Raw genomic sequence first — 25940 nt, 5'->3', positions numbered from 1 at the left:
CCTACATTTTAGACAAAATAATCAAAGTGGAAAAATTCTCCAAGACAGTTTTGTTTAAATATGAAAGGGGTTAATACAATTCACCTGCTTTGCCGTGAGACAATAAGAGAGTTATATATATATTTTATTCAGAAAAAAACATCAATACTCTCTATGCCAAATGTGAAAACCTTCTGAAGCATAGCAAATTATCAGAAAAACAAAATGACTTAATAATTAAACAGGAAATTGCCTATTTTCACACCATATTAACAGAGCCAGAAAAGTGTTGGATTTTTTTTGCCATTTGGCCAAAAATTTTAAATTCACTTCTATAATCCTTTGCAATTCCTGGTTCAGGGGATATATCATAATCATAATGTGTGATATAAGATGGTAAAATTCAAAGATAACCTTTTGTCAGTATGATCATATAGGATGTCTGCTCGTATAAAAATGCACCAGTGTCACTTAATTATGAACAATTTTGAACAGTAACAGTAAGACTAATGTAAACTGCGATGGTTCATGAATCGACGCAGTCGGAAATCAGTGGCTAGATAACGGAAATACGGTGAACTGTCCGGTCAGTCTCTCTGGTTAATACATCCTTTTATCTACTATCTTTCTTAATTTTTATGCTCCCTTTTCTTTTTCATTCTGAATGGAACTTTTTCTATGAATCAAACTCATTTTTATGGTGCTGTCTTAAAATAAAGAAGTTAAGTATTCCATAGTTTGCACATAAACATCAATAGAAGAGAACATTTGTTATGTTAACACTACTTTAAAATGAATGGTGACTTTTTGAGCAGGAAGTGCTGTCTGTGCCATCATTGGTATATAGAGTTTAAATCTTTGTATGTTTTGTTGCTTATTCTGCTGTTGTACAGCATGTTATCTCTTAATACTGACAACAGCATGATGTCGGCAGGTGATCTATTGCTGTGAATATGGCAATTGGTATCAGCCGCTGTCTCTGTCATTTGATGCAAAGTGACATGGAATGCAAACACAGGGCCCACTTGCAGTTGTACAAAAGCTGTGTTTGGATTGATGCTAGTTATAGCTGTATACAAGGCAGACAAAGATCCTATAGAACATTACCAACAGTATGAAAAATATGTACATTTTCATAAATCTGCACAAACCACACTCTGCTTCAGTTATTGTTCATAACCACTGTAGCGATAATCTGAGCTCTGCCTCCACTTATATTGTATGGGAAAAAAAAGAAAATAGATGGCACTCACCAAACGTAGAGTGTAACAACAAGCATTAAAAAAAGTAGTAGTTTGTGAGTTCCAGATCTTTTTTGTATGGATCATATACACTTATATTGAAACCATGACTATTACATGTACAGTGGGACAATTGCTCTACAAAGTTAATGGCGGTGCAATTAGCCAGTCTCAAAAGGATTTTGATCTCTTGGTCACACTAAAGAAATACACTTGGAAAAATCTACAGATGTACAAAGAAAAATATGTAAACTGAAACATGATGACTCAAATCAAACACTTTATCAAAACATTCTTGTCCCTGTATAACGTTTGGTCACAATAAATTGTTGCAGTATGAGCACTGAATAGAATTCAAATTGTAGCCAAACGCCTGGGGGATTGACATATGATTAAGATTCATTTAGAAATGATTTTGACTGCACTTTCTTCCCCCTCCCTCCACCACCACCCGGCGTTCCCTTTCCCCAGCAGCAATTAAAGGGTTAATAACCCTTTTTTCCCCCAAGTACCCAATTCCAGCACTGATGTTGCTAGGTCTGGCTCCATCTCCATCAACGTCATGGCGATTAAGGAATTGAATGCTCATGCAAAGCTTTCCTAGGGAGACATGCATTAGGCCGCCCCCCCTAGAATTATTGCTTTCCTGTGAGAATTTTATAGGCTGTCCTAATGCAAAATGTGAAGACATCCAGTGTAGTCATACTCTGTGAAACTGCAGGAAGTGCTTCTAGTGGCTGTTTGGTAGACAGCCCATAGTGGCAGTATTAACCATGCAATATAAACACTGCTGTTTTTCTAAAACTGCTATATTTTACATTGCAAGGTAAAGGGGGGTTCAGGGACACTGCAGCCAGACAACTTCAATGAGAGTAGGAGCCCAATATGTTTGATTTTTAAATAGCCCCTCTCCACCCTCTACTGCTGAATTTCTGCCCCCACCCAATGCTGACAGGTGGGGGCAAGGATTTTGAAGAGAGGGGCGGTTGTTTTGTAACTGCTGGTATTTTCAATAATCTTCTTCCTCACAACCCCATTTCATAATTTTAGCAGAGCACTTACCTGTTTTTGCCTCTGTTTAGCTTTAGAGAAAGAAAAATATACAGATTGTTATACAAGTTTAAACCAACTGGTAACAATTGAGCCTGGCCATATATCTTTATACAGCTATGTAATTCTAAGCCACCACCGATTTTATTCCTTGGTTTCCCGACATAACTGGATTTAGCAAACTATCACATGGGATATATATTAAACCACTACTTTGGAAGTAACAAACAATTACATGATATGCACAAACCATTATATGTCATGTGAGGTACCAAAATCACACGGGATGCACCAAAGCATCACATAGAAACATAGAATGTGACGGCAGATAAGAACCATTCGGCCCACCTAGTCTGCCCAATTTTTTAAATACTTTCATTAGTCCTTGGCCTTATCTTATAGTTAGGATAGCCTTATGCCTATTCCACACATGCTTAATCCCTTAAGGACCAAACTTCTGGAATAAAAGGGAATCATGACATGTCACACGTGTCATGTGTCCTTAAGGGGTTAATCTCCTTCACTGTGTTAACCTCTACCACTTCAACTGGAAGGCTATTCCATGCATCCACTACCCTCTCAGTAAAGTAATACTTCCTGATATTATTTTTAAACCTTTGCCCCACTAATTTAAGACTATGTCCTCTTGTTGTGGTAGTCTTTCTTCTTTTAAATATAGTCTCCTCCTTTACTGTGTTGATTCCCTTTATATATTTAAATGTTTCTATCATATCCCCCCGTCTCGTCTTTCCTCCAAGCTATACATGTTAAGTTCCTTTAACCTTTCCTTGTAAGTTTTATCCTGCAATACACGAACCAGTTTAGTAGTCCTTCTCTGAACTCTCCCTAAAGTATCAATATCCTTCTGGAGATACGGTCTCTAGCAGGGCCGGACTGGGAAGAAAATTTGGCCCAGGTATTTGTTCTGCACAGCGCAAGCAAATTTAATAACATGCTTGAACTGTGTTTGCTTGAAATTTGTCTCTGGTGTCTCCATAGATGGGATACCAGGAGACAAAAATGCTAGGAAAGCATATTGTGCAGTGTGTGTGTGTGTGTGTGAGGGGTGTAGTGTGTGTGCGTGATGGGATGCTGTGTTTGCATGAGGATGCTATGTGCGTGTGAGGAAGCTGTGTGTGAGGGTGCAGCGTGTGTGTGTGTGTGAGGGTGCTGTGAGTGTCAGGGGTGTAGTGTGTGTGAGTGAGGGTGCTGTGAGTGTCAGGGGTGCAGTGCGTGTGTGAGTGATGGTGCTGTGAGTGTCAGGGGTGCAGTGTGTGTGAGTGAGGGTGCTGTGAGTGTGAGGGGTGCAGTGTGTGAGTGAGGGTGCTGTGAGTGTCAGGGGTGCAGTGCGTGTGTGAGGGTGCTGTCAGTGTCAGGGGTGCAGTGTGTGTGTGTGTGTGAGAGGGTGCTGTCAGAGTTAGGGGTGCAGTGTGTGTGTGAGTGTGTGAGGGTGCTGTCAGTGTCAGGGGTGCAGTGTGTGTGTGTGAGGGTGCTGTCAGTGTCAGGGGTGCAGTGTGTGTGTGTGTGTGTGTGTGAGGGTGCTGTCAGTGTCAGGGGTGCAGTGTGTGTGTGTGAGGGTGCTGTCAGTGTCAGGGGTGCAGTGTGTGTATGTGTGTGTGAGGGTGCTGTCAGTGTCAGGGGTGCAGTGTGTGTGTGAGTGAAGGTGCTGTGAGTGTCAGGGGTGCAGTGTGCGTGTGCGAGGATATTGTCAGTGTCAGGGGTGCAGGGTGTGTGTGTGAGGGTGCTGTCAGTGTCAGGGGTGCAGTGTGTGTATGTGTGAGGGTGCTGTGAGTGTCAGGGGTGCAGTGTGAATGTGTGTGAGGGTGCTGTGAGTGTCAGGGTGTGTGTAAGTGAGGCTGCTGTGACTTGAGTGATTATATCCCCCCTCCCTTCTTACCTTTAGCCTGTTAGGGGGGATCCTGCTGCAGCTGCCATCCCTGGTGGTCTTAGGGGTGAGTGAACTCTAGCCTGTGGGGCTAGAGTTCACTCTTGCGAGACCCTGAGTGTTGCCTTGGCAACGTTCCAAATCTCACGAGAGGAACCCGGCGGAGCTGTAAGTTAGAGCTCCTCTGGGTTCCTCTCCTGCCTCCCTCACTCTCTCCCCGCCGGCGGCTGCAATATACTGCATGTGGGCCGGTGAGGGAGATCTTTGATCTCCCCACCGGCCCATCGTGGACTACTGCAGGGTCGGCACTCGGATAGTGCCGGCCCTGCAAAGACCAGCAGGGGAGATCCTGTGATCTCCCCTATCGGCCTCGGCCCATGGCCACCACGGCCCACCGAGCATTTGCCCGGTGTGCCCGATGGCCAGTCCGGGCCTGGTCTCCAGTACTGCGTACAATACTTCAAGTGAGGTCTCACCAGTGTTCTGTACAATGGCATGAGCACTTCCCTCTTTCTACTGCTAATACCTCTTCCTATACAACCAAGCATTCTGCTAGCATAGTCATCACACTGGATGTACCAAGCAATCACACGTCGTAAACCAAACCATCACATGAGACATACAAAACCATCACTGCAAAGAGCTCTAAAACACTGGGTGGAATTTTAATACCTAAAATTAATTAATGGTTTTTAAACAGCAGCAAAAACATCTGTCATGTCTAATTAATATTTAGAAATGTTCATTATGACTTATTATTATTGGTCAAATATTCTGATATACTTTCTTACTGTCCAGTAAATAATTACAGCAACCACCATGACCACTACAGCCCATGGTTATGACGGTACGAGTGCCATCGTGCCGTTCCCCAAGTTGTGTCAGCTGATCTCTTTCAGCTAATAAACGACATGATGTGCGTAGAAGAATGTTAAACTCAAGATGTGCCCTGTTTCATAGCAAAACACTGCACACACAGACTTCAGGCACTATGACCACTTCAAATCACTGACATGGATGAGGTGCTAGGATTAAATCTTTAATGTCAAGATTGCAGTTTCAATGATTCATAGACAGTCCTGTGTCCACAAATTAGACTGCGTTATTTGCATTTAACCAAACTGCCTTCAACAGAATTTTAGAAACTACCTGGTTTTATTTTTCTTTAATATTAAGTTTCAACTGTTCAATGCATAATGTTTGCATAAAACAAGAAGAAAAGTCAAACTGTGTTTTTAATTTCCTGTTGAAAATGAATACTATTGTGTCTTCATGCTTTCAAGTAAGGGGGGAGGTGAATTAAGAGGCAAACCAATAGCGTTTATCTCAGCTAACAAAAAGAACACAATTGGGTTTACACGCAGACATTAGCACAAAAATATATTGCACTGGGGGTTGATATTGTTAGTTGTTATTTTGCCATTCACCTGACTGTAATGATAAATTCTGAGTAACAGAAACAGCTGGATAAAAGGAAAAAGCAGTTTGGTAAAAAGTTAACAAATGTCTGTCAAATAAAAAAATAAAAAAAACAGTAATACAGCTGAAAATGGTATGATTTTTTTTAAAAAAAATCACTATTCATCAAAGTGCCACTCCTGATGCTGTTCACCATAGTAACATCTTCCTTGATGCTTTGTCAGCATTGGAAGTATGCTGGCAAGACTACAACTCCCATATGCCTACCCCTGCACATAACCCCAATGAAAACATTCATGCATTTATTGTTGCATTTTTCATTGTGAGTATATCTAAAAACACCTGGCAAAAATTACATATATTTTGTCCACTGCCTATGCAAGCCCTTCCATCCTAACCCCACCCAGTGTAGCTGTCCAATCACTGACTTCCCAATGCAGCTCAATGAGAAGTCTTTGCAAGGCAGGTTCTCTGGGCAATTGTTGCCTCTTGAGTTTAGCTCCACTTAGCTAACCAAACCAGGAAGTAAGCTTTCTGATTGATAGCCAGTCTTAGTGTAACGAGGTTAATTTGTAAAAGTGCCAATTTCTATTGAAATCTGCACTTTTTATAAAATGAAAAAAAGATGACACACTCTTTACACATAAAGCATTTTAGCAAGCTTAGTGCTTTATGTATTTTAAGTGTTAGTTTAATTCACAAGTGCCATAACATAACATTGAACATAAATAAAAGAAAAAGATTCTTACTTACTTACTAAAAAAAAAAAAAAAAAAAAAAAGCTGAATGAGAAATTAGGTGATATATTTCCTATTATTTTAAGTGTTACTCTAACCGTATTGAGGAACTTTTCCAGCATAATATACACGCTGACAACAGATGTAATTTATGCACAGAATTGGCATTAGGCAGCCCGGAAGGGACTTCTTGGCTGACTGAGTAACGCATGTGCGGGGGTCCACCTTGCACCTGGCACATAACTGGCAATAACTCCTACTATCATGAGCACTTCAAATCGCTGACAAGGTCATGGTGGTTGTAGTGACTCTTTAAATGTACTGTATCAGTTCCCACTATCTTCTGGCTATGGTGAACTTTGAGCTTATGACTTTAAACTAGAAGCTGGTTGCAAAAAAACCAAAATGGCTGCCAGACCACGTGACCTTGTTAGCCAAGAACAAGAGCACACATACAGCTCATACACAGATGTTCCTGCTGTCATATGTTTATCAAGCTGTGATTTAGTACACTACTTAATTAACTGTAAGATTATGTAACCGAAGAACACATTTAAGGTCACTCATTCACGGTGGCCATGTTGGATTAGGTCATGGTAGAGGACCTAGATGTGGACACATGTGCCACATTTTGCAGTTTCTTTTCATCAAATCTGATCTAGGTCACAGCATAACCTCACACTGCAATCTGTAACATAAGCAGATAAGCACATATTTCTGGAGAAATAGATGTTTGAAAGTTGTGTGGATTTGGTTGCCAAAATCAAGATGGCTGCCAGACTATGTGACCTATGTTCAGCTATTTAATAATAATAATCATAATCTGAACAAAAACAATTGTTTATCCATGAACTGTGTTGCTTGGCCACCTAATGATTGTAACAAAAACAGATTCTCCAGGAACTTTGTTGCTCAGTCACCTGATAATAAAATGGCATGGAGGCTTTTCTCAAAACCTGTAAAGCTTGATACATTGGTCTCATTTGTTAAATGAACCCTGCACTCAAGTCCTCTTGTGCAGCAGACAGACCAGGACTCCCAGATAGTACTTAGCACAATATTTAGTGACACTTGACATGAATTGACTGATTAATGGCAAACTGACAATATTACAGCTCTCAAGGACAGATTTTATCAGTCCTTTTCCAACATGTATTTAATTGGCTGAACATTGTCAAATTTTAAGTGTTTGGCACTCATTCAGAAAGGACAAGCAGTATAAATCTGTCTGTCACATTTATGATCATCATCATATTTGCATTTCCCAAGACCCTGTACGAAATTTCAGCTGTTCATTTAAAACCAAGAGCGTTTATTACTGATAACAACATTATTTATATTTACCTATTGATGGGGGAGGTGAGCGCCGATTTCCAGAGACCATGTCTCCCAAACCAGAGGTATTGCCACCCGTCCTCCTGAACATATGACAAGTATTTTATTATTTATTTAAAGAATTTAATAAAAATATGAACTGTACAAACATTATACACTAATTAGTGAATTCAGATGAATATAACTCAATTTTGGAACAAATAGCTTTGGTGGAAAAATCATAGCAAACAATTTTCAAGATATTTTCCTACATTTTGCAATTCAGATGTCAATTCAACTATTGGCTATTAACTTAAGAAATATCCTTATACATTATTTAGTTTTAAGTAAAACCGGGTTATTTACTAAAGTGAGAATTCAAAAGTTAATTCTTTAAAAAGCAAAAAAAAGAGGAGTGCAACTCTGCGTAGCCATTCTTCCAGTAGGGGGCTGCAAAGTAGGCTGCTAGGGTACCTCAATGTGCATTAACCCTTCTGAAAACAGTTTAACCCTGAACAATGAGTCAGCGACAGTGAGTGGTTATGGTGCCTATAGTGTGCTTTTATTGTTAGAGCTCGGGGTAATATTTGAAGTAGGATGAAGGATTAGGCATAGTCTACGTGTTTGGGTTTTGTGGGGGTAAGAGGAAAATCTCTTTATGACATCACCTAAAAAATATTCTTGGTGAGCATGTGTCAGTGCGTACAGACTGACTGCGATCTGTAGATACCCAGGGAACTCTGCAGCTCAGAATGAATGGTGGAAAATTTATTAGAACTGAAAATACTTAACATCTTTTAAAATTTCAAACTAGCAAATGTAATTTTTTATATATTGTAACACGTTATTCATGATAGTGCTCTTTAAGCATATCATAAAATGACGTGTGTCCCTTTAAAATGTTTATCAAAGTATCATTTCATTGAGAAGTTAGGAGAGGGAATATGCAGGCTGACTCCTGATGTGTGAATGCACAGCCCTCCTCAGTGTAAGCTCGTCCCTGTGTGAGGCACGGGAAGTCTGAGCATGAACAAATATAATGAACGGGTTACCCCATAGAGAAGGAGCTAGCAGCTTCCTTGCTTTTCTCATCATCAGTCCTTTTCCAGTGTAACGCTTGCAGAACATAGGAATTATTGCCAGTTAGGCAATTGATCTTGCTCTGCAGGTTACTTGCTCGAGTGGCAGCTTCGAGTCGTGTGACTGATACAGTGTCATTAAATGACACAGAGCTGATCTCTGCATCAGCCAGGAGGAATCAAACCGTGTGACTCCCCTACGGGACTACGTTGCTTCAATTCTACGAGCTAGGGATTTGTATGATTGTGTTGCTGCTTCTGCCTCTGCCACTGTTGCTGCTTTGTCTATTTGAGTAGGGCTGTGAATGAGCATTGCGAGTGGACAGCAGGGGAGAAGAATGATAGCAGCCCCTAAATGCTGATGTCAAATCCTCCGAAGATTGGCCCCATCAGTACCCATGCACGGGATGGCTCTGACTCTATTGGATGAATCCATCCTGATGATATCTGTCTAATACAAAATTTCTCATACACAAGCACTGTAGACATACGGGACGGTGCTTCTATTTGAGACCTATTCACTTCCACTTTGAACTATAACTCTACATGGTCAGTTGTGTTTATCATGGTTAAATCCCATTATAAAGCACTTGTTTACCTGGCCTTTTGCTCCTGTTTCAGTCGAATGGCTTCTAGCCTCTGGGGGCTTGGAATAAAGGCGATGTCCCCCCCCTCTTTTACTAGCCTCCCGATCCACCAGTCATTGTTGTATTTCTGTAAGACAGACAGAGTGATGTTATAAATTGACTTAGAATACTGGTGTACCCGAGTGAAGGACTTAAAAACAAAACAAAAAACAACTTTCCTAATTGATAACAGATACACTAAATTGAGTTGATCGATTTTTTTTTTTAAATACATGTAATAGATATTGCATTAAAGGGACACTATAGTCACCATAACCACTACAATTTAATGTTCTGGTGTCTATAGCTGGTTCCTGAAGACTGAGCAATGTAAATCCTGCCTTTTCTGAGAAATTGGTTATCTCAGCCATGGTGGTAGGGCCAGCCACACCAAGACAGACACAGCAAAGAAGAAAATTTAAGTTTAAACCTTATTTCTCCACTTTGAGGGGGACATGGGACTCTAATAGGTAGTTCAAACAATAGTGTTGGGAATACATGTTTGTATTCCTAACACTATAGTATCCCTTTAAAATATATAGAACAAATCAATTATTATTAAACACAAATTAAAATTCCATCCTACATAACTAACTGTCACCAACCCTGAACGAGTGGATACCGTGGTTTAATACCAATAAGCTTGAATCCAATAAGTTCCTTTTTACATGACAATTTAAAAAAAAACAATTATAAGAATACTATAAGAATAAAAAGAAAATGATTGTAAGAAGGAATCAAGGTTCTATTATTTTTACTGTCTTATCAATGTTTATTATTGTATTAAAATGTTAATGGTTAAGCATTACATGCATTAGTTTCAGCTGACAGTACAGGAATACAATGTAAATACTTATATTACAATGTTACAGTACAATATAGTGATAAAGCCTATAGTGACGATGACCCTGGTTTAAGTCCCCACCACCTAGTCGTCTGATAGGGCCACACAGATAAGTTAGGAAGCTAAAGTAGCTGCTGGCTCAACATCATGGAGCACATCTGGGTTACTTATCACAGTTTCCAATAAATTGACAGTGAGGGTAAATCGATAACAGGGCCAGGTCTATGTTTTGTGGTTTCCTAGGTAACAATGCCTTTGGCACCTCTACCCAAAGTATATCTTCATAGTGCAAACACTACAATCAACATAGAAAAAAACAATAATCAAACATTCTCCATAACAGCTAGCAATTCAACAATTAAAAACTAAACTATTACCCATTAGTCACTCAAAGTAAAACGAAGATAATCAGCCATAAATAGTTCACTTCACAGTTTAGTTACCATAAATATATAATATATGGCCAATTCACAGAATATATCTATATTCACATCAAAGATACTGGGCAGTGGGGAAGATTTCCTCTTTATTTAATAAGCTATTTATAAAGGCAAATCCTGTGCATATTTTCAGAAATATTTATTGTTGTGTGCTGACTGAGTGATATTCTCATTATGTATTGATGCTGATGTAATAGCTGCAGCCCAGCTTCTACTGAGTAACAGAAAGCAATGTACAGCTGTATAGATGTATCTGTTTTTATTTAGTCTTTCTTTTGCGCATGTGAATTTTAGCAAGTGAAATGAGAACAAGATATAAAGGCATACCCTACCATAGGCTTGTTGCACAGGTTATAGTGCAGAGTACCCAGTAGACATGTTCAATTAGTTTCGATCTGAATGTAAATTCGGATGAATTTCGGCAATTCAGACATTCGGATGCTTCCGAATTGCCAAATTTCTGAAGTGCCGAACCGAACCGCCGAAGTGCCTAATTTCGGAAGTGCCAAACCGAATTGCCGAAGTGCCGAATTTCGGAATTGCCGAAGTGCTTTGGATTTCTGAAAAGTGGCAAAACAAGAGAGGGAGGGGAAAGTACGGGAATAATGACAAAAATCTAACCCTAACCGCAACCCTAACCCTGCCCCTAACCCTAATCCTGGGGTAGGGCTAGAGGTAAGGTTGGGGGTAGAGTTAGGGGTAGGGGTTAGGGAATTGCTGAAGTCCCGAATTTTGGAAGTGCGGAACCGAACGAAAGAGCCGAAGTCCCGAATTTCGGAAGTGCCAAAACGAACCGAAGTCCCGAATTACAGGGGAATTTTTTGCCCATGCACATCCCTAGTACCCAGTCACTATGTCACTCCATGCAGTGCTTATAACTAAAGCTGTATGCACAGGTCTGTGCACATATATGCCTTCCCTTTCAGTGTCAAACATCTGAGGGAGACACTTTACTTCCTCTTCTGCCATACATGTATATGTACTAAGTGTGCACACCGGGTAGGCACAATGTTAAAGTCTAAACCTCCTCTGACAGGCTATGTAAAAGAGTCCAAGACTGAGCAATGACAGTGATCAGCTTCAGCTCTGTTTATAAAACTGTGAAAGGAGCTGTCCGTAAACTGATAGCAGTCTGTATGGTGAAGGTTCTTCTACCCAGTGCTGAGCTACATATTACAGAAAAACTCTGTTGGCCAGACGTTTATGGAATATATATATAAAGCACAAGATGATAATCAAGGACTTTCTTCAAGAATAAAGATGAAACAGCTTTCAGCAAACAAAAATATCAACGTTTCAGTTTTAACACTTTCATTGGGACAAAAGTTGAATGTTTCATACTAAAACTGAAACGTTGATATTTTTATTTGCTGAAAGCCGAATAAAAGCTAGGTTTTATCTTTATCCTTGAAGAAAGTCCTTGGAGTGCTACCATCGTGTGCTTTATATATCTTTTGCAGATCAGCACCAGGCATTCGTACTCTGGAGTGCAGGTTTGCTGTAAATATCTATCTACCTAGCTACCTACCTATCTATCTACAGGCTGGCCCAAAAGAAGGTATACAGTCGAATCAGTCAAACTCATCACAACAGATTATATGGGTTCACATACACAATGACACACAAAACAATGGAGTTACATTTCAGGCATTTAAATATCAGTGTGGCAGTCAGGGACGTTTTAGCCGCGTGGCAAACAAGGCATTTGCCTTGGGCGGCATTTTCAAGGGGGTGGCAAAAAAGCCGCCCCCAAATGCCCAGGGCTAATGCCTTGTTAGCCTTGCGGCTAACTGACATGCTGGGCTGCTGGGCGGGCGGCTGGTGAGGGAGCACTTCCCCTTAGCACTCTGCTCAGCTCCCTTGCGCACCGCCCGCAGAGTGAGGCTTGGAGCCGGAATATGACGCGAGGGAGCTGAGCAGAGTGCTCAGGGAAAGTGCTCCCTCGCCAGCCGCCCGCCAGCAGCCCGCCAGCCCAGCTGCCCAGCATCCACTGGACCCCCAGGGAGAAAGAGGGGGGGTTAAATAAAAAAAAATAATGTGTTAATGTGAGTGAGTGTGTGTGTATGTCTGTTAGTGTGTGTGTATGTCTGTTAGTGTGTGTTTGTATGTCTGTTATTGTGTGTGTGTCTGACGTGTGTGTGTGTGCCTGTGAGTGTGTGTCTGTTAGTGAGTGTATGCTAGTGAGTGAGTGTGTGTCTGTTAGTGGGTGTCTGCTAGTGAGTGAGTGTGTGTCTTAGTGAGTGTGTGTTGGTCTGTTAGTGAGTGTGACTGTTAGTGTGTGTGTGTTTCTGTCAGTGAATGTGTGTGTGTGTGTGTACTTAGAATGTAGGGCGGAGGGAAGGGTTGGGTGGGGGTGGTGGGGGGCGCCTGAGTTTTGTCCTGCCTAGGGCAGCACAAAACCAGGATACACCACAGGTGGCAGTTGGAAAGAATATTGGAATGTTGCAACGGTAATGGAAGACATTTGTAAATAAACTATTCTGTATACCTATGTGTGGGCCAATATATATATATAACATTAAAAGTGGAGTGTGTTTATATGTCCTTATAAGGTATAATAATATTTAAACACAATCTAAAAAGAAAATAAATACAACACATGTATTGCTGTATTTAAAGGTAATAGCTCAATAGGGGAAAGGATGTTAGATACGATTAAAAAACAATACAAATCATGAAAAGATATTGAATTCAGTATTACATTACTGTTTGCTTTCACCTCTTTAATGTGTAGAAAATCTTTGGCTTCAAAGTTAATGGCACATCCCTGAACAGGGCACTCTTCGTCCAGTGCTCCACAGTAACTGACATTGGTCCGTACAGCAAATGCTACTGGCTTAAGCTGTGGGAAAAAAAGCAAAGTTTGATCATTTAATAAAGATGGGGAGTGCAGTACAATGATTTGTTTATCCTGGGTACCAGACAATATACACATTTCACCACTTTTAAATGTACAGTTGTCTTCTACCATTTAAATTATAGGTATAATCCAGTTACTCTTCAGCTGTGGGTGACACTGACCCAATAATAAAGTCACAGATCTGATTCTGTGCTTAAAGGGACACTCCAGGCACCTAGACCACTTCAGCTAATTGAAGTGATCTGAGTGATGTGCCCCTATTGCACTTAGTATTAAGGCGGAGGCGGAGCCTGACCCAGCACTGAGGAACATCGGCACTGGATTCAGGTAAGTAGCTGAAGAGGGTATTAACCCCTTCAGCAACATGCAATGGGGGCGGGAGAGGGGCACTGCAGGTTCCTGCAGTGCCAGGAAAACTGGTTTGTTTTTCTGACACTGGAGAGTCCCTTTAAACCTCTTTAATGTCAAATCCTCACAAAGACACAGCCGGCCATAAAACATTCCATTCAGAAGATGACCCTGTAATGCATGTACAGTCATGGGAAAAAGAAAGTACACCCTCTTTGAATTCTATGGTTTTACATATCAGGACATAATAACAATCATCTGTTCGTTAGCAGGTAAATACGATCTCAGATGATCAACAACACATAACCAAACACATAAGCCAAAATGGAGATGCCATGTGTGAAAAACTAAGTACACCTTATGATTCAATAGATTGTAGAATCACCTTTAGCAGCAATAACTTGAAGTAATAATTTTCTGTATGACTTTATCAGTCTCTCACATTGTTGTGGAGGAATTTTGTCCCACTCTTCTTTACAATGTTGCTTCAGTTAATTGAGGTTTTCAGGTATTTGTTTATGCACTTTCTTAAGGTCCCATCATAGCATTTTAACCCCTTCACGACGGGTGATGGACGAGGTCCGTCATCCTGGGGATGCCCTTAACGACGGGTGACGGACCTTGTCCGTCACGCGGTAAAATTAACCCCAGATCGCCGCAACCGCGGCGATCGTGGGGTTAATGGTGCTCCGGTCTGTCTCTGCATTAGAGGCAGACCGGGAGCACCGGATCGGGCTGTCCCAGCTCATGTGCCCGCTCTGACAGCATGTCAGAGCGGGCACATGTGCTCTGTATACTCACCTCCGCCTCCCTGCACTTCCGGGTTCAGTGTGAAGTGCAGGGAGACGGATCTTCAGTGATCCTGCCCCCTGGTGTTAAAAAAAAAAAGTTAAATTAAAATCCCACCCCCCTTTACCCATATTAATAAAAATTAACCCCTTCCCTGCCAATTGATCACTGACTACAGTGATCAATTGGCAGGGATTACATTTTAATATGATCTGATTTTTTTTTTAACCCCTGAGGGTTAATTCTTTTTTTTTTTAACCCTCAGGGGTTAAATTTATTTTATTAATTAATTTAAATATTTTAAAATTATAAATTTAGCTAGCTGGGGAGGGTGGAAGTTAGTGGGGAATTGGGGGATTTAGTGTTAGGCTAACTAGGGGTTAACGTTAAAAAAAGTTTTAAAATAAGCTTTAAAAAGTTAAAAAATTAAGTAAAAAAAAAAGTTTTAATAACGTTTAAGTAAAAAATAAAAAAAAATAAACCCTTTACCCAGTCCAAATAAAAATTAACCCCTTGCCTGCCATTCTATCACTGCCTACAGTGATCAAAATACAGATCGCAGTATTATACTGTGATCTAATTTTTTTTTAACCCCTGACGATTAACTTTTATTTATTTTTTAACCCTCAGGGGTTAAATTAATTTAATTAACTAATTTAAATATTGTATAATTAAATATTTTGCTAGCTGGGGTGGGTGGGAGTTATGGGGAAATGGGGAATTTACTGTTAGTGCTGCTTACTGCTAGTTAGGGGTTAACGGTAAAAGAAAAAGCTTAGAAAAATGTTAAATCTGTAAAAAAAAGTTTTACGAAAGTTTAGGAAACTTTAAAAAAATGAATAAGCAAAACAAAAGTTTAAAAAATAGTTTTAAAAAGTAAAAAAAAGTTTTAAAAAGTAAAAAAATACATTTAATAACGCTCATTACCACTACACCTGGTACAAGCTAGCGGAAAAATGATCCCACGCTAAGGTTCAAAATATGCCTTTTGAAATACCCTGGGATGTCTTCTTTAAGAAATGGTATGGCTTTATGGGGTATTTGGATTATATAGCCTGGTAAAATACTCTAAAATGGGACATGGGCACAGCGTAAAAATTTAAAGTTTGAAAAAAAATGGAATGGCTGTGTCCCAAATGTGCCCCTCCGATGTCCACATATACCTGGCAAAGGTACATACGGGGGTATTTTTGTACTCAGCCGACATAGCTGAGCAACATATAAAGTATTATAGAGTGGTGGTACACATAAGGTTTGCAAAATATACTGTGCAAACTCACTTTGTGTGTCAAAAAGGCAGAAAAAACGCTTATTACCACTACACCTGGTACAAGCTAGCGGAAAAATGATCCCACACTAATTTTCAAAATATGCCTTTTGAAATACCCTGGGATGTCTTCTTTAAGAAATGGTATGGCTTTATGGAGTATTTGGATTATATAGCCTGGTAAAATACTCTAAAATGGGACATGGGCACAGCGTAAAAATTTAAAGTTTGAAAAAAAATGGAATGGCTGTGTCCCAAATGTGCCCCTCCGATGTCCACATATACCTGGCAAAGGTACATACGGGGGTATTTTTGTACTCAGCCGACATAGCTGAGCAACATATAAAGTATTATAGAGTGGTGGTACACATAAGGTTTGCAAAATATACTGTGCAAACTCACTTTGTGTGTCAAAAAGGCAGAAAAAACGCTTATTACCACTACACCTGGTACAAGCTAGCGGAAAAATTATCCCACGCTAAGGTTCAAAATATGCCTTTTGAAATACCCTGGGGTGTCTACTTTAAGAAATGGTAGGCCTTTGTGGGGTAGTTTGAATTTAAAACTTACGAAGATGCTTGGAAATTGCACATAGGTCCAGCGTCAAAATTCAAAGTTCTGTAAAAACTGATATGGCTTGGTCTCCAATATGCCACTGTAGCTTCACAAAATAGTGCCAAAGACATTCATTGGGGATGTCTTTTTACTCAGAAGACTTAGCTGAGCATAATTTGAAGGTTTTGAACTTAGTGGCACATATGAAATATACAAAATGCCCAGCAAAAATGCAATCCGTATGTCAAAAAATGCACAAAATAATTTTTTACCACATACTTTGGCATATATTGGTGAAAAAATGGGGGCATGCTAAGGCACAATATGCACCTTATGATATACCCTGGAGTGTCTACTTTTACAAATGGTAGGCCTTTGTGGTTTTTTTTTGAACAGTCAAACTGTTATAATACCCCAAATGGAAGCATAGGCTCATTAAATCCGTCTCTCAAAATTCAACTGTGAATACTGAAAAGGACAGGTCTCCTGTATGGCACTGTAGCTTCACGAAATAGTGCCATAGACATACAATGGGGGTGTCCTTTTACTCAGAAGACTTAGCTGAGCATAATTTGGGGGGTTTGAACTTAGTGGCACATATGAAATATACAAAATGCCCAGCAAAAATGCAATCCGTATGTAAAAAATGCACAAAATTATTTTTTACCACATACTTTGGCATGTAATGGTAAAAAAATGGGGGCATGTTAAGGCACAATATGCACCTTATGAGATACCCTGGAGTGTCTACTTTTACAAATGGTAGGCCTTTGTGGGGGTTTTTGAACAGTCAAACTGTTATAATACCCCAAATGGAAGCATAGGCTCATTAAATCCGTCTCTCAAAATTCTACTGTGAATACTGAAAAGGACAGGTCTCCTGTATGGCACTGTAGCTTCACGAAATAGTGCCATAGACATACAATGGGGGTGTCCTTTTACTCAGAAGACTTAGCTGAGCATAATTTGGGGGGTTTGAACTTAGTGGCACATATGAAATATACAAAATGCCCAGCAAAAATGCAATCCGTATGTAAAAAATGCACACAATTATTTTTTACCACATACTTTGGCATGTAATGGTAAAAAAATGGGGGCATGTTAAGGCACAATATGCACCTTATGAGATACCCTGGAGTGTCTACTTTTACAAATGGTAGGCCTTTGTGGGGGTTTTTGAACAGTCAAACTGTTATAATACCCCAAATGGAAGCATAGGCTCATTAAATCCGTCTCTCAAAATTCTACTGTGAATACTGAAAAGGACAGGTCTCCTATATGGCACTGTAGCTTCACAAAATAGTGCCAAAGACATACAATGGGGGTACCGTTGTACTCAGCAGAAGTAACTGAACACATAATAAAACTTTGTACAGGAATAGCACACAACAACTTTGCCAAATACACTTGAGAAGTTCTTTGTTATACGTTTGTGTGCGAAAACCCCCCAAAAACACAATTTTACTCCAATATTTAGCAGAGGTTGGCGGTAAAATGGCTACGTAGAAAGTGTCAAAACAACCTCAGGTAAATAGCCTGTGATGTCTACTTTATATAAATATATACTTTTGTGTGGCAATTTTGTTTTATTTTATGGCTATTAGGCTTACAAGACAAACATACCAAATTCTAAAATCGCTCCATATTAAAATTTTATTTTACTCCTTGTGCTTTGTGACCTGTAACTACCAAAAAAAACTTAAAATCCCAGACACATTATATATTCTGTAAATCAGAACAAATAAATGAATTTATTTTTAATTACTTTCCTTAACCTGCACTAATTATGCACACATTATGATTGCAAAAACTGTAAAAAAAAACAATATCTTTCATTTTTTTTGCATTTTTCTGTATTTTTTTATAATAAGTAAGCATTTATATATTTATATGTTATATCAAATTAAAGCCCTTTCTGTCCTTTAAAAAACAGTATATAATATGTGTCGGTGCAATAAATGAGAGAGATGCAAATTTCAGTTGAACGCAAACAGCAAGAAAATGCAAAAATTGCTTGTGTCATTAAGCGTAAGTCAAGCTTCTGAAGCTCTGTCCTTAAGGGGTTAATCAGGTTGAGCTCTGGACTTTGACTCAGCCATTGCAACACCTTGATCCTTTTCTTTTTCAGCCATTCTGTTGTAGATATGCTGGTGTGCTTGGGATCATTGTCCTGTTGCATGACCCAGTTTCGGACAAGCTTTAGCTGTCGGTCAGATGGCCTCACATTTGACTCTAGAATACTTAGGTATGCCGAGGAGTTCTTGGTTGATTCAATGACTGCAAGGTTTTTAGGTCATGAGGCTGGAAAACAAGCCATAACCATCACCCCTCCACCACTGTGCTTGGCGGTTAGTACAAGGTGTTTGTGCTGATATGCAGTGTTTGTTTTTTGCCAATAATGGCACTGTGCATTATGGCCAAACATCTCCACTTTGGTTTTGAAGCCCATGGAGCAGCGCAGCTAAGGGGAATGGGCCTTGACATTGCCAGGAGGCAGGCAGCTAGTTGTCAGTAGTTGGGGGCTGGTCTAAGGACATGGAGTGGGGAGGAGTTACTAAGGGGGTATAAGTAGCGGCCATTTTAGGTCTAACGGCACTTTTAATCCAAAGTTACACTTACCTGTTCGTTGTAGCAGGATTTGTGTGGCTTTGTTTTCTTTTGTCTCCTCTGCAGGTTGTCAGGACGATGGAAGATTGGCTGGAAGGAGTCAGGGCTGCTGTGCAGGAGAGGGGTCTCGAGTGGCTGAGGGACCGTCTTGGTGATGCTCTGCCGTCCGGATCTGGTAGCTCCCAGGGTCAGAGGCCGGTGAGGAGAACGAGGCCTCCGCAGAGGCTGAGCCCCAGCGTGGTTCCAGCTTCCCGGCATCCGAGGAGCCCCTCCAGAGGCCGTCGGGGCGGCAGTGAGGCGATTGGCGGGCAAGCCGCAGGTGGAACCGGCCGCGGGCGTCGTCGCGGTGTGGCAGCTCGAAACGGCCGTCAGGCGAGGCCGGAGTCGCAGGCCGCGGGTTCAGGAACCGAGTCGGAAACTGCCGAACGTTCAGGGAGCGAACGTGGAGGTGGGCGGATCGCTGTTCGGACGGAAACTGCCGAACGTTCGGGAGATGAACGTGGAGGTAGGAGATCTGGCGAATGGGCCGAAACTGCCGAACGTTCGGGAAGCGAAGGTGGAGGTGCTAATACTGCCGAACAGTCGTTTCCCGAACGGGGAGGCAAGTCCACTGCCGAACGTTCGGGGGTTGAGCGTGGAGGTAACTCTACTGCCGGCCGTTCGGCTGCCGAACGTGGGGGCAGCAAAACTGCAGAACGTTCGGTTTTTGTGTCCTCTTTTACAGGAAGGGACGGAGAAGTGTCTGATGTTGCCAGGAGTTCGAGGAAGCGGCCATTGCTGGCGCAGGCCAGCGGACGGAAGAGGAGCGGTACGGCAGGCTTGGCAGCCGGTTCCGGGAGTGCTGGAAGTGCTGCTGGAGGAGCAGGAGCCACGGTTGCAAATCGCCCGGGTGAGTCGCCCTCCAACGCTACTGCCCCCTCAGTTGCTAGCCCACGGGCTACCCCGGGGGTGGGTCCCGGTACTGGCATGGTTGGTGACGGTAGGGTGGCAGGTGGTAAGCAGGGGACTGCTAGGGCCCGGAGGGAACAGGACAGATTCACCGCTGCGAGACGCCATGGGGGGTCCCCAGTCAGCGGGCAGGAGCGCAGCGCTTCGCCAGGGTCTCCCGTGCGACTAGGCCGGGGGCGTAGTCAGGCTGGTCGGGAAAGCGGAGACTTGACGGACGGTAGCGCCAGCGAGGGACAGCGCTGGAGATCGCCGCCCGCTAAAGGGCAGGCCCGCAGGGCCGGAGCGCAAGCAGCTAGGAGACTCAGGTCGCGGAGCGACCACCGGAGGGGATCAGAGTCGGACGGCAGGGGCCCCTGCGGGGAGGTCCACACCCGGGGGCGGCGTGGGTTGCCCCCCGCCAGGCGTAGGGGGCGGACGCTGCGGGACGATAGTTCCAGGAGTGGGAGTTCCTCGGAGGGAGTGCGGACTGCGGCGCAGGCTCTTACCCCTCGAAGGCGGACGAATAGAAGGGAGTTGGGTGACTGGTCCCAGGAGGAGGGAGGACGGGGCAGGGTTCCTACGACCAGCCTACCCAAGATGTCGTCTTCTCCTTGCAGGTCTCGCAGACGGTCACCCGCCAAGGGGGCGCGACCCTACGCAGCGAGGACTTCCAGACGGTCGCCGGCGGGCGAGGCGGACCGGGCAGCAGGACAGAAGTCGTCAAGGTCGCCCGTGGACCGGGTGAGACCCAGCGCCACAGGCCCACGGCCCGGAGCAGCTGAACGCTTGGGGCAGGTCGCACAGAGCCGGATGACAACTCCACGGCCCTCGGCGGCAAGGGGTTCGGAAGGTGAGACACTGTCATTTCAGCAGTCGGGGGAGCTTTTAGCAGGCATTAGACAGTTGATTGATTCCTGGGGTGAGGGGAATAGGAAGGAAGGGGATTTTAGTCAGGTTTGGGCTCCACAAGGGAAGGTCCTCGGGCCTAGTCCAGCCGGGATTTCCGGGGCCGGGGGCGGTGTAGACGGAGGCGGGGGCGCGACCCCCGCGGCGGAGGCTTCCAGTGTAGGGACCGAGGGTGAGAATCTGTTTGGGGGGGTCCCGGAGGCGGCGAGACAGAACGTCCACGTTTCGTTTGCGGGTCCTTTAGGCTGTCACCTCAAGCCCGAGGTGAAGGAGAGGATCTGGAAAGGTGAATTTGTGGAGCTCTTTTCGCTTCTCCCCCTTGAGGAATACATTGACCTCAAGGAGGAGGATAAAAAAGACGCAAAAAAGGAGGAGGAAGAAAAGAAACGGAGGTACAGGAAGATTCCCAAAACGTTTGGGAACTGGCTCAGAGCCTTTTGCATCTTGGCCAGCGTGATGGGCGAGAAGGCGGCGGAGCGCTGTTCGCAGCTCTTCTGTTACCTGGACGGGGTTTGGGAAGCGTATAGGACGTACGGGGGCCTAGCATGGTGGCGGTACGACGAGCAATTTCGTCAGCGCCTGGCCGCTAATCCGGGGATGCGGTGGGACCAGATGGACCTACCGCTCTGGATTAAATTGATGATGGCGCAAAAAGCGTCCCCCTTTCAGTCCGGGGCCGGCACGGGCGCTTCTACCGCCGTGTCGGCCAACCAAAAACGGGGCTACTGTTGGTCATTCAACGAGGGGCAGTGCAAGTGGGGGGCCACCTGTCGCTTTAAGCACGAGTGCTCAGGGTGCGGAGGGACTCACGGCCTCCACAGATGCTTTAAGAAGGGGAAGCCCGCTCCCGCAGCGGGCGGAGGTTCGGCCGCGCCCCCTGCCACTGGGAGCAACGCCAGTGAAAGTCGGCGCGATGCTGCCCTGGCTAAAGCAATACGCTAACAGGGCGGATGCTGGGTTGTTGGAAGAGGGGTTCTCTAAGGGGTTTGTAATCCCGTTTCGGGATCGGGACGGGGTGCCACGGCTTCGCAATCTGAAGTCGGCCGGGGAATTTCCCGGGGTGGTTAGGGAAAAGTTGCTTAAGGAGGTGCAGTTGGGAAGGGTAGCGGGGCCGTTCAGCGAGCCCCCCTTACCTAATTTGCGGGTTTCACCGTTGGGGGTGGTTCCTAAGAAGGAGCCCGGCAAGTACCGCTTGATACATCACCTGTCCTACCCCGAGGGGTCGTCGGTCAACGACGACATCGACAAGGCCCTCTGTTCGGTTTCGTACACTTCGTTCGATCAGGCGGTGAGTCTGGTGCAGCGAGCGGGACGGGGGGCGTTGTTGGCTAAGGCGGACATTGAGGCGGCTTTCCGCCTTTTACCAATCCATCCGCAGTGCCATCACCTGCTGGGTTGTCATTTTGAGGGGGCTTACTATGTGGACTTGTGTTTACCCATGGGGTGCTCGATATCGTGCGCATACTTTGAGAAGTTTAGCACGTTCCTGGAATGGGTGGTGAAATTGGAAGCGGGTACTAGGATGGTGGTCCATTACCTGGATGACTTCCTGTGCGTCGGGCCTCCCGGTTCGGAGGAGTGCAGGAGGGGATTGAGGACTCTGGAATGGGTGGCGCATGTTATTGGAGTCCCCCTGGCGGGTGACAAAACGGTGGGTCCCACGACGTGCTTGAGCTTCTTGGGCTTGGAGATCGACTCGATAAAAGGGGAGTGTAGGCTGCCGCAGGATAAGTTGGTGGCGCTGCGGCAGGCAGTGGCGGAGGTGCGAGGAGCAAAGAAGGTCACGCTCCGGGCGCTTCAGTCGCTGCTAGGCCGGCTTAACTTCGCCTGTCGGGTGATCCCAGTCGGCAGGGTATTTAACAGGTTCCTGGCCAGGGCGACAGCGGGGGTGGCGTTCCCGCACCACCTTATCCGGGTCTCGGTGGCCATGAAGGCCGACCTGGAGGTCTGGGGTGAATTCTTGCGGGAGTTTAATGGGAAGGTGTTTTTTCGGGAGCCGGTGGCTTCGTCTCAGGAACAGGAGCTGTTCACGGACGCTTCAGGTAGCGTTGGGTTTGGGGCCTACTTCTCCGGGCAATGGTGCGCGGGGACTTGGCCAATGGAGTGGAGGGTCAGCCCGCTGATCCGCAACTTGGCGTTCCTCGAGTTATTCCCGCTGGTCGTAGCACTGTCACTATGGGGTCCGCAGTTGAGGGACAAGAAGGTCGTTTTCTTTTCGGACAATATGGCAGTGGTGGACGCAGTGAATGGGCTGTCAGCGTCCTCTATCCCGGTGGTTCGGCTTCTCCGCCGTTTTGTATTGTTGTGTATGCGTTTCAATATTGTTTTTAGGGCCCGGCATGTGCCCGGTCTGTTGAATGTGATTGCCGATGCGTTATCTCGTTCGCAGTGGGAGAGGTTTCGGCAGGCGGCGCCGGGCGCACAGGAGGAGGGGATGTCTTGCCCGGAAGAGATGTGGCGGCTCGGGACATCATGCTTGGTGGACTGATACGGGACTCCCTGGCCCCCGCTACATGGACGGCTTACAGTAAGGTGTGGGGGGAATGGGAGGACTTGGTGCAACAGTCGGGGGGCCAGCCCTCGCGGGAGGGCCGGTTGGACACGCTGTTGTGGCTTGTGTGTAGATCGGTTACCAAAGGATCTTCAGCAGCGGTGATAGGGCGCAAGCTGGCGGCGTTAGCTTTCTTGTTTAAATTCAATGGTTGGGAGGACGCCACAAAACACTTTCTGGTGAGGCAGGCACTGAAAGGGCTAAGGAGGGGGAAAGTGTCGGTGGACTCCAGGAGGCCGGTGTCGTTTGCGCTGCTGCAACGGATTGTGGGGGCCTTGCCCGGTGTGTGTTTTTCGAGTTACGAAGTTCTGTTGTTCTCAGTGGTTTTTAGTTTCGCCTTTTTCGGGGCGTTTCGGATCAGCGAGCTGGTCAGCAGCAACCGCCAAGGGGCGGGGGGGCTTCAGGCAGCGGATGTGGAGGTGTGGAGTGACAAGGTGGTGATCAATTTGAGGCGGTCTAAAACGGACATCATGGGTAAGGGGACCTTGGTTACGCTGCGGGAGCTCCCGGGTGGGGGCACGTGCCCGGTCAAGTGCGCCACGGCCTTCCATGGAGTCCGGGCGACGGTCGGAGGTTCGTATTTTCGACACGAGGATGGTTCTTCGCTGTCGAAGTTCCAGTTCCTCAAGGTGATGCGGAAGGTTTTGGACAAGTTGGGAGTGGACCCAAGGCAGTTTGGGACCCATTCCTTCAGGATTGGTGCGGCTACGGAAGCGGCGAGGCTGGGGTTGGGTGATGATAGGGTGAAAAGGATCGGCAGGTGGGAGTCCCTGCGGTTCAGGTCGTATGTTAGGCCAGACAAGTTAGTGTGAGGCCTATGGGTGGTTCAGAGGGTTGTTATGTTAATGTTGTGTCACGGTTGGAATTGTGTTTTATGTTTTACAGGTTGGACGGCATGGGTGGTTGGCCACTCATATATTTACTGGGCACATCGGAGAGCTGCAGTTCGACATCGGGGTCTACAGCTGGGCTTTCCAAGATCCGTGGTGCAACTCCGGTGGTTTGGATACCGGGGTTGGGGTTGGAATGCTATTTGTGGGGAGGTATTTCAAAAAATTTTGTTGGGCCAGGTCCCGGACATTGTGGTACTGCATGCAGGAGGCAATGATGTGGGGGCATTGCCGCAGAAAGTTTTGATAGAAAGTATGAAGAGGGATGTAGACAGGTTGCAGGAGTTAGTGCCAGGGGTTATAGTGGTGTGGTCGGAAATGGTTCCGAGGTTTTATTGGCGGCACGCGCGGAACCCCTCCGCGGTGGCGAAAATTAAGGGTAAGGTCAACAAAATCATGGCGGCATATGTGAGGCGAGTGGGGGGGGTTGTAATTAGGCACAGAGAGTTGGAGGATATGCTGCCAGGCTATTTCAGGCGGGACGGGGTTCACCTCTCAGACGTGGGCTTAGATTTTCTCCTGCTAGGTTTCCAGGAGGGCCTCCAGCGGGCAATCTTTTCCCTGGGGGGGGGGGGGTGTCGCTCAGGAACTCGAGGAGTCGAGCTCTGAGCTGTGGCGGGGGATGGAGAGTAAAGTTGGGGGGAGAAAAGAGTGAGAGGGGGGACAGTTTGGAGTTCAGGGCTAATAGGTAGGCCTTTGGACTGGTTTGGTAGGTTCGAGCTCGTAGGTAGCTCCGAACCAGGGTGTGTAGGGGTGTCTCGGTATGCCCCTACACTGGTGGTGCCCTTTGGTGGCAATGGATGGTGCCCTTGGTGGCAATGGTTGATGCCCTTCGGTGGCAATGGTCATGTTTCAGGTTAAGCTAATGTGTTACAATGTTGGTGTATTATGTTATGATGTTACGTTGGGGTGGGTCATTGTCAAGGGGTTAAATTGTAAAATAATGTGGTAAACTGTGCAGGCCAACGTGGGCCTGTTGTGTGACAATGACCTTTATAATTCTATGTTAATTAATAAATAAAAGCTGTGATATAATTTTGCCAAAACCCAGGTGTCAGTGTCATTATTATAACTAAGTATGTGGTGGGGGGTTTTGTGCATATGCCGACAAGGACGACTGTGCACATGTCATGAAGCCCATGGAGCAGCGCAGCTAAGGGGAATGGGCCTTGACATTGCCAGGAGGCAGGCAGCTAGTTGTCAGTAGTTGGGGGCTGGTCTAAGGACATGGAGTGGGGAGGAGTTACTAAGGGGGTATAAGTAGCGGCCATTTTAGGTCTAACGGCACTTTTAATCCAAAGTTACACTTACCTGTTCGTTGTCCCACCCACCCTCCCTTTGCTTTCAGGTGTTTCCCGTTTGGTCACAGCGGCGGGGGATGGAGAGTAAAGTTGGGGGGAGAAAAGAGTGAGAGGGGGGACAGTTTGGAGTTCAGGGCTAATAGGTAGGCCTTTGGACTGGTTTGGTAGGTTCGAGCTCGTAGGTAGCTCCGAACCAGGGTGTGTAGGGGTGTCTCGGTATGCCCCTACACTGGTGGTGCCCTTTGGTGGCAATGGATGGTGCCCTTGGTGGCAATGGTTGATGCCCTTCGGTGGCAATGGTCATGTTTCAGGTTAAGCTAATGTG

At 44.9% G+C, this 25940-nt stretch overlaps 1 protein-coding gene across 3 annotated transcripts in view; it reads right to left on the bottom strand.

Moving 5' to 3' along the window:
- The window catches only part of CACNB3 (calcium voltage-gated channel auxiliary subunit beta 3), a 273992-nt gene that overhangs the window by 14286 nt on the left and 233766 nt on the right, over positions 1–25940 (bottom strand). For all 3 annotated transcript variants that reach the window (XM_063426059.1, XM_063426058.1, XM_063426057.1), the window contains exons 3-6: positions 13334–13456; positions 9303–9418; positions 7656–7729; positions 2283–2302 (exon numbers count right to left, since the gene is read on the bottom strand). In XM_063426059.1, coding sequence (XP_063282129.1) covers positions 2283–2302; positions 7656–7729; positions 9303–9418; positions 13334–13456 — 333 coding nt within the window. The remainder of the gene's footprint in view (positions 1–2282; positions 2303–7655; positions 7730–9302; positions 9419–13333; positions 13457–25940) is intronic.

Source organism: Pelobates fuscus, chromosome 1 (genome assembly GCF_036172605.1).
Source record: "Pelobates fuscus isolate aPelFus1 chromosome 1, aPelFus1.pri, whole genome shotgun sequence".
NCBI lineage: Eukaryota > Metazoa > Chordata > Amphibia > Anura > Pelobatidae > Pelobates > Pelobates fuscus.
Note: the sequence above shows the minus strand (reverse complement) of the source record. Positions and strands in the feature narration are given on the sequence as shown.